At 47.6% G+C, this 12,267-nt stretch overlaps 1 protein-coding gene across 2 annotated transcripts; it reads right to left on the bottom strand.

The window, feature by feature from the left end:
• Window positions 1-2,667: 2,667 nt before the first annotated feature.
• Window positions 2,668-11,930, bottom strand: VPS11 (VPS11 core subunit of CORVET and HOPS complexes). 2 transcript variants are annotated; one of them, XM_033120998.1, is made up of 16 exons: window positions 11,704-11,929; window positions 10,972-11,120; window positions 10,739-10,874; window positions 10,279-10,442; window positions 9,454-9,701; window positions 8,545-8,746; window positions 8,010-8,161; window positions 7,168-7,354; window positions 6,609-6,755; window positions 5,938-6,126; window positions 5,666-5,827; window positions 5,295-5,434; window positions 5,003-5,205; window positions 4,746-4,917; window positions 3,310-3,532; window positions 2,668-3,183 (listed from the first exon to the last, which is right to left on the bottom strand). In XM_033120998.1, the coding sequence occupies exons 1-16, from the start codon at window positions 11,888-11,890 to the stop codon at window positions 3,019-3,021; spliced, it is 2,826 nt and encodes a 941-aa protein (XP_032976889.1). In that variant the 5' UTR covers window positions 11,891-11,929; the 3' UTR covers window positions 2,668-3,018. The 2 variants fall into 2 exon arrangements, with proteins under 2 accessions (XP_032976889.1, XP_032976890.1); XM_033120999.1 differs by lacking the exon at window positions 5,938-6,126 and having other exon boundaries at window positions 11,704-11,930.
• Between the last annotated feature and the right edge of the window lie 337 nt (window positions 11,931-12,267).

Below are 12,267 nucleotides of genomic sequence, written 5' to 3'. Positions count from 1 at the left end.
TGTACAGATAAACAGGTTCGGAGGAGGTAAGAGTTGTTCTAAGTCAAACTAGGATTCCAACTAGGATACAAAGTTTGCACTTTTCTAAGTCTACCTAAACCGCAATGTCCAACTTGCTTTCTTCAATTAACCCCATAGGAGCAATTTCTGACAGGTGATGTAACACAAATTACATGCAGACACCAGCAACATAAAACTTCAGCAGACAACTTGAAACGGAAAAATGTTTCAATAAAGGCCCTTTTATCCCTTATATCTGGTACTGAATAGGGCAAGAAACCAGCCTACCCATGATAAAGGCAGACTTAAGCCCAAGGCTCCCCACAAGAATCTGCCTCCTGCCTGAATACTCTGTCCAAATGACACCCATAGAGACCAGCTGTGGGGACAGAGCCAGGAGTGCAGTTTCCAGGCTCTCGGCCTCACGTGGAAATGTGCTGGCTTGGATAATAAATGGCCATCAACTGTGATTGGATGGCCATAAGCTGTGGCTAGTTGGCCATCAGCTGTAATCAGTGAGCCATTGGCCACTAATATAACTGCCGTGGCTACGCTAGCAGATGATGGTGGCTGACAAGTGCGGATTGCAGTTGGCACGGCGGATTGCAGTTAGCAAGTAAGGTTGGTTGGAAGAGAAGTGGATGGCAGATTGCGGATCGTGTGGCTCCTGCTTCCTGTGTCTCCAACCCAGCCGCCAGCGAGACTGAAGTGGTGTGACTCCCCTATCTATGGCTCTGTGGGTGTTCCTTTATGGCCTCACCACATCCTGCGTTCTTATGCGGGGAGCGGGAGCTGAGACCCCGCATGACGCCCTGCACGACAGGGGTAATGGAGGAGCTTATACGTGTGAAAGCTTCGGGAGGCCTGTGAGGAGTGGCGACGGGAATGGGAGGCACGGTTTGCCTGGGAGATTCTAGCCTCCAGATGGCAAACCACCCTCTAGGCCATAGAAGGCATCGCCTTCCTTTTGGTGGTCTACTGCTGCCATGGGCTCCTAGAGTTGTGGACATCTTACACCGGGGCCACCACCCACTCGAACACCTGGCACGGCAAGCAAGTTTCTGACCAAGACAAGAAAAGCCGTGCAACTGCTGGAGAGCTGGAATCCCGTGGAGGAGTAGGAAGATGTGGATGATTCTCCAACCAGCACAGGCCAGAGAAAGCGAAGGTCGTTGCGGCCATGTGGGCTGGGAAGTGCTTGCTGAGGCAGCCTGGATGCAGGACTTGTAGTCCCAGGAGGAAACGCTTGCTGAGTCTTCAGTGGGAGATGAGGGTGAGGTCAAGGTTGTCCCTCACTCCCAGGTTGGGTAGGACTTCGAGCCCTCACCCTGTGGAGAGAGCACACGTTATGGGGCTGGTGCACAGCCCTGGTGAATGACTATGGACTATAGGGAATTGCCTTCCATCCCTACTTTGATGGACTGCTTGACTGTTTGCTTGTGAACGTACCACCACGTAGTGCATGTTTGTTTCCTGTATCTTGCTCGTCCGCCAGCGAGGCTGGTGCAACAAGACCCCTTGTTGGGGTGCAGGCAGATGTTTGCTTTCGTGTCTCAACTGGCCTCCGTTGAGAATATGTAAGCACCTTGGCTGTGAGCCAGTGTTGTTCCAGCACGGTACCCTGAGAAACCCTTGCTGTGCCCAGGAAGTCTGGCTGTGCCCAGAAAGAGTGGCAGTACCCTGAGAAACCCTGGCTGTGCCCAGAAAGACTGGTGGTACCCTGTCTGTGCCCAGAGAGAGTGGTGGTGCCCTGAGAGACCTGGCTGTGCCCAGGGAGACTGGTGGTACCTTAAGAAGCCCAGGAAGTCTGGCTGTGCCCAGGACTGATGGTGCCCTGAGAAACCCTGGCTGTGCCCAGAGAGACTGGTGGTGTCCAGGATATTGCATTCACCTCCAGGCTCCTCGCATAGGGCCCTTCGCGGAAGACATTTGTCGCGTAGATTGTGAGGTGAGACCCTGGAGGGGTGGAGTGTGGGGACAGAGCCAGGAGTGCAGTTTCCAGGCTCTTGCCCTCACGTGGAAAAGTGCTGGCTCAGGTACTAAATGGCCACCAACTGTGATTGGATGGCCGTCAGCTGTAACCAGTGAGCCGTTGGCCACTAACATAACCGCCGTGGCTATGCTAGCAGATGATGGTGGCTGGCAAGTGCGGATTGCAGTTGGCACGGCAGATTGCAGTTAGCAAGTGAGGTTGGTTGGCAGAGAAGTGGACGGCAGGTTGCGGATCGTGTGGCTCCTGCTTCCTGTGTCTCCAACCCAGCTGCCAGCGAGAACATAGTGGTATGACTCCCCTATCTATGGTTCCGTGGGTGTTCCTTTTTGGCCTTACCATATCCTGCGTTCTCGTGTGGGGAGCAGGAGCTAAGACCCTGCATGACACCAGCCAAAGTGAAGAGCAGGAACTGTTTGGGGGCCTCAGTCCAGGCTGCTCTTGGAGCTTAGGCATTAGGTCTTTTGCAGAGGTTCTTCAATAAACTGAACTCTACTTAAGATGCCACAGGTCCCACTCATAACTGGAATGAGGTCAAGTCAACATGACCTTTACGACCTCTGTAAGAAGGGAAGTGGAGCTCTAGGAGAACAGAGGAAGAGAAGTACATTTTCAGTTAAAAATCACACCTGAAAATAATAAAAACAAAAACAAAAGAATCACCAGAAGTCCCCAGAGTAAGTCCTTCAACCCTTTTATTTATAGACTCTGAGAGCAAGGACCCAAGCATAGCTTGGTGCTCTTGGGTAGAGAATAAAGCAACTATTGTCCATACTCAAAGGTTGCTGAGGTACCCTCCCCCATGGATCTGGAATGATGTCCACTGCTCAAAAAGTCAACAGGAGGAACGCCGGGCTGGCCAAAGGAGGAGGCAGGAAAAGAAAGTCCCCTTTAGTCCTGAAGGCTATCACATCAGATCAAAGTGGAATCTTGGCCATGTCAGCCTGACTCCTGTGCAATAGCCCTGCCTCTGTTCTCCTGTGTCCCTACTGCTGTGTCCCCTCTATCACACCCCTCCCACTAGCTGCTTAAGTGCCCCTCCTGGAGTGCATGAGCAGGTCCCGCTGCAGCCCGGACTCCAGGCTCGCAGTCAGCCTGGACGTAGGAGGGTCAGTCAGCAGAGTCAATTTGTTGAAAACACCTCGGCCAAAGTAGTCAGCAATCACAGAGAAGCTGTCATTGGAGCACTTGAGCTGTAGGGAAAGAGGAGAGAAGTAGGAATCAGAACTGAAGTGCTTGTTTCCTCAAATGAGAACAGAAAAGCCCTGCAATGCTCCCATGACTCTGAGTGGGTAGTCATCTACTCCACTCTTTCCCACCTGGTGCTGGAACTGATCATGGAGATCTCGTTTCTGTTCCTGGGCCCGGATCATATCCATGACCTTCCGGTTTTCAGGGAGGCAGGTGGGACAGTCAGCATCACTTTCCGAGTAACTCTCAAAGCAGTGTTGGTGGAAGGAGTGGCCACAGAGAAAGTGGACTGAGGGCAACTCCAAGGCACTGTTACAGATGCTGCACTTGGTCTTCTGGAAAATCTTCGGACTATAGGCAAGGAGACCAAAAACGAGTGGCAAACAGTGAGCGCAGGGCCAACAGACAAGTGGAGAGAGAAAGCAGCTAGCGGCAATGAGCGAGAGGAACCTGTTAAGGGACTACAAGACCCTGCTCTTCTTACCACCTAAAAGGGGTCAAATGAGAACAATAGCACCAGGCCTTCAGTGAATCTCAGTATGCTCCCAGTCAGTCCAGCTATCCCAGGGGGATATTTTTCTCTTTCAGATTTCACAATTGCCACAAAATTATCTTTTAGGTCTTTATTCAGATGTGACCCTTTCAGTGAGGCCTTTCCTAAACACCTTATAAATTATCACACACACACACACTCGTCACCTTACTCCCTTTCCTCAATTTTCTCCGTAGAACTTATCACCATCTAGCATACTATAATATTTTGCTTATTTAACGTGTTTACTGTCTGTCTCTACCTCTACAGTGTAAGTAAGCTCCATGAAGAAAAGGCTCTTTGTGTTGTTAAGAACAGTGCTTGGGACATAATAGAGACTCAGAAAATATTTGTGGAATGAATTGTTTTCTAATACAGTGGTACCTCGGTTTTCGAACGTAATCCGTTCTGGAAGACCGTCCGAGTTCTGAAACGTTTGAAAACCGAGGCATAGTTTCCCTATAGAAAGTAATGCAAAATGGATTAATCCATTCCACACCTCTAAAATCAACCCCTAAAACTGCAAATTTAGCATGAATTTTACTATCTAATGATACCAGAAATCCATAAAATTTATGGCGTTCGTAAACCAAAATGTTCGTCAATGGAGACGTTCAAAAACTGAGGTACCACTGTAAATATTTTACAATGCTAAGAGCTAATGAGACTTAAGAGTAGGCATTAATGTCTTCTATATATACTTACACATTATACACCTTCTGTATTTTCTAAAGCAAAGTTTTTATTTCTGAATGGCTTCTAACCACAACTTAGATGTGTTTAGAAAATGTAAAACATAGGCATATACAGAAAGAAAAGTACCTGCTACAAGATAATATCCTCCAAAGCCCAATAGAAAATGATCTATGTAATAAACCATTCTTTGGAATTCCTCCATTAAAACAAATCTTCAAGCATGAAATGCTCAAACACCCTCCACATAATCTTTTGTCTATTAAAAGTATTTAATGATACTTTTGTGAAGAACAAGGTTACCCACTGGACCCCTCCACATATCCAGATGCCAACTACCTTGCCTTGAGCTCCTGGATCTCCTGGCGGATACGGGTGGTCTCCTCTCGGTACCGCCGCACCTGGAGCTCATCCTGTGCAATCTGCTGGCTCTGTTTCTGCAGTTTTTGGACCAGGTAGTCCCGGATGACGGACAAAGTGGCTGTGGAGTTGTGGGCCAGGGTCTGCACCACTAAGATTGGGGTCCAAGAGGAAACAAAACAATGAACCAAGCATAGCAACCAGCACCTACCCACCCACCCTGTCCTCCCAAGTACCTAGAAGGGGTGGCATGAGGTTCTTGTTCTCAATATGCTTGAGCACAGCCGCCACATACTCCTTGCAGTCCTCCTCCTTGCGGGCAAAGTAGCTGAGTGCCTGCTCCCACAGTGAGGGGTCCTGCTCCCCATGGCGTTCACACACAGCGATCACCTGCCGGTACTGCTCGTGCTGCATGTGATAGTGCATGATCTGCTGATACCTGGGGCCAGGGCAAGGCACACCTCAGTGGCTGTCCCTGGAAAATTACTCGGATCCTTCCCCCTTCCTTGAAATTCCCCAAACTCTTACAGCTTCCCCTGCTCATAGAGGTAAAGGACCCCATCCTGGAAATCGTGCATCTGGCAGAGGACCAAGGCCTTGTCGAAGACATCACAGAAGCGGCCACTCTTCAGCAGGGAGATGGCCTCTACATGAAGCTTCTCTTTGACCTGGGGAAGGAGAGCAGAGCTGCTGGACATAAGGGAAAAAAAAATCACAAGGCCTCTTGGGACAAGGCAAGTCAACTATCGCTTCCCCTTAGTCCAGTTTCCTCTTCACTGAGGACCAGTTAGCTCCCAACAGTGAGGTGATATTGCTCTAAAGAATGCAGCAAAAAGTAACCACAAAAGATGGAAGAACTCTTTTCTCCAGCACCTCCTGCAGCTTTTGCCAGGCCTCACCTGTGGATCCTTCTCATGGGCCCAATTCTGTAGTTGTAGCTCAAGGAGTGTGTCGTAGATGCCCTGCGGTGAGTCGGGCTGTACTTCACTCATGTGCTCTAGGAAAGCTTTCAATTCTCGGGGGTTGTTGGCAAAGATGGGGATGAATTCTTCTGAGTTGGCCTAAGATGGTAAGGGAGAAGAAAAGAGGCAGAGTGAGTGTGCTTGGTATCCATGAGGCCCCTAAGGTGATGATCCCTATTGTGCAACAGCCATTCTCCCTGAGGCCTCACCCTGCAGCCTGAAGCCTCCCAGTCACCTCGTCCTTCGAGGCTGGGCCGATAGTTAGTACAAAGTCCCTTCAGCAACTGGGTCATCTGTTCTGGTATATGGTGCATGAGGATCTTGCCATAACGTTTCATGTTGCTCTCTGCCTGCTCAAAAGGCAGCTTGCCAATGTACCTAAGGGCTTCCTGATAATTCTGTGGAGAGGTAAAAGGCAGAGTAAGTGTATGCTCCTCTCACCCACCAGGAAGCACTGTCACTGTTCTGGGATGTCTTAGAAAAAGAACAGAGCTCTTTGTGACAACATGGATGGATCTTGAGAGTATAATGCTAAGCGAAATAAGTCAGACAGAAAAAGCAGAGGACCATATGATATGTGGTATATGAACCAAAAACAACAAAAGAACAAAAACAAATGAGAAAAACTCATAGACACAATAGTTTAATGGTTACCAGAGGGTAAGGGGGCAGGGGGATGGTAGATGAGGGTAAAGGGGATCAAATATATGGTGATGGAAGGAGAACTGACTCTGGGTGGTGAATGCACAGTGGGATTTATAGATGATGCAATACAGAATTGTACACCTGAAATCCATGTAACTTTACTAACAATTGTCATCCCAACAAACTTTTACCAAAAAAAAAAAGAACAGAGCTCTGAGTCAAGAGTCTTCCTTACCTTGATGTCCTCTAGCTGGATCTTCAAGTACCACTCATGATGTGCATGGTTCTCGGCTAAATAGAGGGCATGGGAGTAGTAGCCAGCCTGCCGGAGGACCTTGATGGCGGTCTCCACATCGAAGTGGACTTCACTCTCACTCTTGGTCTGCCAGGGAACATTAGATAACATCATTCAGAGAGAGGTTGGGGCTGGGGAAGGGAGAGGAAATATGCATCTGATTCTAAGACCAGATTCTTAACATAAAGTCCATGCTTTTAAAATATTATCCTGCCTCTCAGAAAGTTTCAAAGAGCCAAAGTCTTCCTCCATTCCTACTATTGGAGGGACTCCTCTAGGGACAAAGGGCTCCCTCAATGCTACTTCCCTGTGTTTAGATACCATGGGAAGTTCTGGCATCATAAAGCATTCCCAGTTTATAGACCAGAGGGTCCTGGTCCACTAATAAGGTCAGCTTTTTCCTCTCCCTACAACCTGCTGAAAAAGGGCAAGCCCTGGTGGAGCCAGCTCATGCTCAGTGGGGCTCGTGACGAATCCCCCAACCACCACCGCCCTGCACCTTGATGAACTCCTCCAGCTTCGAGCTGTCCTTGAGCTTGGTATAGCAGTTGAGCAGCAGGGTGGTATGGTCGGCATTGGCCAGGGATTGCCGGTGCAGGGTCTGCAGGTAGGCAGTCAGGTTGTGGATACGCTGGGCATCCAGAAACTTGCGAATCACATATGATGGCTCCAACTTTCCAATGGTTCTAGGGAGACACGTGCATCAAGTAGCATCCAGATCTCTGTACTTCTCAAACTTTCTTGTGCATAGGAATCACTTGCAGATCTTCTTAAAATGCAAATTCTGTTTCAGCCGGTCTGGAGTGAGGCCTGAGAGTCTGCATTTCTAACAAAGTCCCAGGTGATAGCGATACTACTAGACTGTGGACCACATGAATAGCAAGGCTCCAGATCACTGGTTCTTAAAGTTGGCTAAAAACAGGAATTCTAGAGAGGTTGGGAAAGAAGCTAGGCAGGTTCCTAAAGCCCCTTATTAGAGCAGAAAATTCCAAGAATTAATGCCAAAGAAAGTGTAGAAGAAAAGGTAAATGAAATGATAAAGGGAAAAGAGGTTTTCCCTTTAAAGAATCAGGTTGAAATGAGTATTAACAAAGGCCAAGCTAAAGTTTAAAATAACAGGTATTCATCAGATTAGTCACATACTGGTCATGTAATATTCAACCCTAAACATTCCCTTTCCAATAAGGTACATTGTCTTATCATTCAAGGCATCATAGTTTCTGCAGAAAAAAAGGACAGTTCCTGGTGGAGTCCACCCACTTCCCCTAAGCACAGGTTTCAGCCTATCTGGCTGCCTGTCCCTGCATTCAGAGCTATATCCTAAAGTGCCTCCAGACTGACCGGATATACTGCTGGACAGCCCCATCATGGTTGCCCTTGCTGTAGAGATGGTCTCCGTACTGCATGAAGATCTGGGCCAACCCATCACTGTCTAAGTGCTGGCTCTTGGCCAGGTTAATTGCCATCTCAAATAGGTTCTTCTTGAACAGCATCTGGAAGGGGAGATTAGAAAATTGGTAGAAACAGTCCTAAGGAGACATCGTCCCAGAATGTACCCACAACACACAAGCCAGACAGTCCTGAAGTTCCAATCTGGCCTAGATCCTAGACAGAGGGAGACCTCTCAGATACCCCCAAGACCAATATCACCTCACCTCACAAGGTTCTCTGCAGAGTGGACCCTGAAAGTGGGCTGTCAGCCATCACTTCCCTCTAAGGTCTTATCCCAGTCCGTTTACCTTGTAACTACCCTAAGGGAGCTAAGTAAGTCTGTAACCTAAAGGGAAGGAAATACTCTGGCCAAGGGGACTTGGTGAGCCTGTTCCTAAACTATGTCTGCATGCTTTGACCGGTTCTGGGAACTTGGTGGCCTTGCCTCCAGTTTGGTCTGTGTGTCCTTCTCCTGCAGTGCATGGACCCGCCCATCCCGCGTCAGCACATACAGCGAGCCCCACTCAGCAAGCACATCCACTACGTCCTCAAAGACAGCGCTATAGGCTATGAACTTGTTGCACAGGTCATAGATGTTGAGAATCTGCTTGTCGGAGCTCTGTGAGAGCCTGCTGGTAAACTCTGACCTGTGTGGGAAAGAAAAGCACCAGATGTTTGTACCCTCTCTGCTTCAGCTCGCCTTTATTTCCTTTCCCACGATAACTTTGGTGCTGCCCATCCCACACAAAACAAATCACTTCTTTGGCACTTCTAGCAGCTCATCCCATAACATGCAGCATTGTGTTGGCCGTTGTAAGAAGAGAACATATAGACCTGATCTTACCCTATAAGATCCTACAACTAACATAGGCAACAGACTGAAAAGGTAAGTACATCCGAACATCCACTCATTTAAAAAATAATTAGCGCCTGGTGTATGTAAAACACTGTGTTTAGTACTGAATGAAAACAAGCTAACATCTGATAGGGATTACTTCCATCATGCAGAAGACCCCACTGACCCTTTCATGTGGCTCAGAGTAAAAATACTGAGTCCTACTACTCAATCCCTTGTTCCTCTGCCCCAATTTATTTTGACTAAAGAGTAAAAAAACCAATACCAGGTCCAAAATTCCCTGGAGCATTCTAGTGCACCAGGGATGCTCAGCAAATGTCTGCAGCAAAAACACATTTTTTCAGTAAAAACATTATAACTGAGTCTAGATGTAAGCACAATCTACATAAAATCAAAGTAGGAGATCAACAGGATGTAGACATCAGGGTTTTGCAAATCGGGTTGATTCTGGGGGACAAATCCAGCCCTCTCCCTTTCCCTTCTCCCTGGTGTTCTTACTTGGGAGAAACCTTCTGGTCACGAGAGACAATGACAAGGTAGCCTCTAAACCAGTGAGCAATGAGTTTATGGCCCTCAAAAGCGAAGCAGGGCCCACGTTCATCAGGCTGGTACAAGTAGACACACTCATTCCCGGCCACTATAAATTGCAGGTCCTGAGAAGGGTCGCTTAGGGCTGAGCAGCGTAAGCCACAACCATGGGTGTCCAATTCCACACGAGGGTAGTCCTTTCCAGAAACGATATAGGACTGTGAGAAGTAAGAAAGGGGTTAACAGGCTCCCTTTGAGGAGGTAGCATCTAAGCTTTCCCAAAGGTATTCCATCTCCATATTAACTCTTTCTTTTTAACTCTTAGCACACTAAGACTTTCCCTGGCTGCTTGCCTTCTCCATTAACCACTCATCCACTAAATGTATAAGCAGGGACCACATTTCCTTCCTCTGTACGTACTAACAGTACCTACTATGGGAATTCAGCAAGTAAGAGAAATACAATAATCTTTTACTGTTTTAACTATTCCTGAGAGTGGGCTGTTATAATAAATTAGTAGTACCAGGAACCAGAGAAGTAAAGCAACTTGTCCAATGTCACTTAACAAGTTAATTAGGAAAAATTCAGGTCTTTTACTACAAGCCCAGAGTTTTTTTTTCCCTAACTCTAACTCTTCCCAGTATCTTAAGTGAAGAAATAAAATATTAAACTGAGCAAATGATTCAAGACTATATGATGAAAAATGTAGGAATCCTACCTCTCTTGTTAGTTCCTTACTCTAGCCCCCTGACCAATGGAGAAGCCTTTCCTGCTTGCCTCTAACACTAGTCATACCTGAACATTCTCTGTTGTCACAACAAACAAGTGAGTGGTCTTCCCTGTTTGGCGAAAGGCCAGTCCAGTAACAGGATAGTTGCCCTTGTGCAAAATCTGAGTCTTGCTATGTCGGTCCCGAGTGATGTCTCCTTTGTTCAATGTAACACTGCCATCTGTAAAACCTGCAGGAGAGCAGGAAACAGCACTTCACTGAGGCTGAAAGACCAGGATGCACAGGGGAGAAAAAGACCATTTGAAGCACTCATTAAAAGTGACAAGCTTTCTCCTCATACCCAAATTCTCCAAAGGTTAACATGAAGATATTACTCACTGCTTCATTTTTAAAAAAACAAGACTAAATGCTTTCCCATTCCAAAACTGTGGTCTCATGAAAACAATGAAGATGAGCTGCAGAAGCAACTTTGAAGATAATCTATAAAGAATCCTGGAGTGTTTGCTTTGCCTTCTTTCTGCTTACCGATGGCCATAAAGTTGAGATTTTCATGGACAGTCAAACAAGACACAACAGTCGGCTCTGTTCCTGGGATGGCAGGGAAGATTCGAGTACAGAGTGGATTGCCACCATCTCTCTTCTCCAGGTTCCAGATCTTTACCTGTGGGCATACCTCAGATGTGTGAATGCTAGTCACCCTCCAACAAACAACCATTCCCAGGCTTCTGGATCTTTCCCATTTCCTTTCTAGGACTCACCAGGGGGTTGATGCCCTCTTCATCCTCACCAACAGATGCCAGAATATTGTGCTGCTTCAGTTGGTACAGGTGTGTCACCCGTAGTTTGTAGGCTTGGAAGCCTGTAAGCTGTAGGGAGCGAGGCAAGAACCAGATCTGGCCTTCCATATGTGCAGAGTAGTCAAGGAGCCTCCTTTCCAAGGAGAGATATTTAGACCAGAACCCAGATAACAACTAACATACATGAAGCTCTTTAAATTTTTCAAAGGTTTTTCCACATATTATCTCCTGGGGCTCCCCATCTCAAAAAGAATGAAAAGAAGGCCAGAGGTTAGTGGCAGCAATATGAAGAAGGAAGCAGCAAACTCCTGATCTCATTTACCTCCTTGCCCACAATATTGGGCAGGGAAGATAATGACACCTTACATAGGTATTCGTCTTTTACAGCCAACTTGCATTCTTTCTTTTGATTAACCTTAAAATAACCCTGCCAAATTGGTATTTTATACCCCTTCTACAGATAAGGAAATTGAAGCTGGAAGAAGTTAAATAGCTTGCCCAGGATTACTCAGTTGGCAACAAGTCAGATAATGGACATTCTTTTTTTCTCCCCTCTGACCACAGAAGGAGCACTGGGCGCTCATCTAAAGGAAAGTGACACGTAACACGAACCCCTCTGACGGACAGATTCCATCCCAGCTGGATCTCTTCAGGGATTCGGGGAGGTAAGAGACAGCTCCAGAAGAAGGATATCTCCAAAGACTAGACTCCCTCGGCCTGAGTCGCAGACAGTGATGCCAGGAGGGAGGCAAAGAAACTTGGAAGCAGTGGGTCCAGAGGTAGGCGCAGACCCGGGAGCTGCCCCATCATTGCCCAGCGGTTCCTTCACCAACTCCTTGTCGAAGAAAACGAAGCGCCGCCACTGCAAGTAGGCCGCCATCTTGGCCGCAGGCCCCCAACGTGGGGGACAGAGGTCACGTGAAAGAACCCAGCGGATCACGTGACACAACGATTTCCCGGAGCCTGGGTGCACTTGGACTCTGGAGCTTCCTGTTGCTGGGAGAGTGGGCGGCGCCTCGAGAGGTAGGGACCCTGCCCACCCTTCGCGCCGCAGTTTGCGAATTTTCCGTCTCTGTTACTGCACTGGCTAAAATGCTTTTAAGAGTTCGGCCCTCCATCTCTTTGAGCATCAGTTTCCTCTTTTATTAAACCTGCGGACATTGAGGGATCAAGATGAGGGATGTCAGGCGCTTTGTGAATTGTGACCCGCTGTGCCTAAGTGAATTATATTCTGACCTCACAGGACTGCTTTGAGGC

This window comes from Rhinolophus ferrumequinum, chromosome 11, assembly GCF_004115265.2.
Source record: "Rhinolophus ferrumequinum isolate MPI-CBG mRhiFer1 chromosome 11, mRhiFer1_v1.p, whole genome shotgun sequence".
NCBI classification, from domain to species: Eukaryota; Metazoa; Chordata; class Mammalia; order Chiroptera; family Rhinolophidae; genus Rhinolophus; species Rhinolophus ferrumequinum.
The sequence above is the reverse complement of the archived record's forward strand: the minus strand, read 5'-3'. Positions and strand labels throughout refer to the sequence as shown.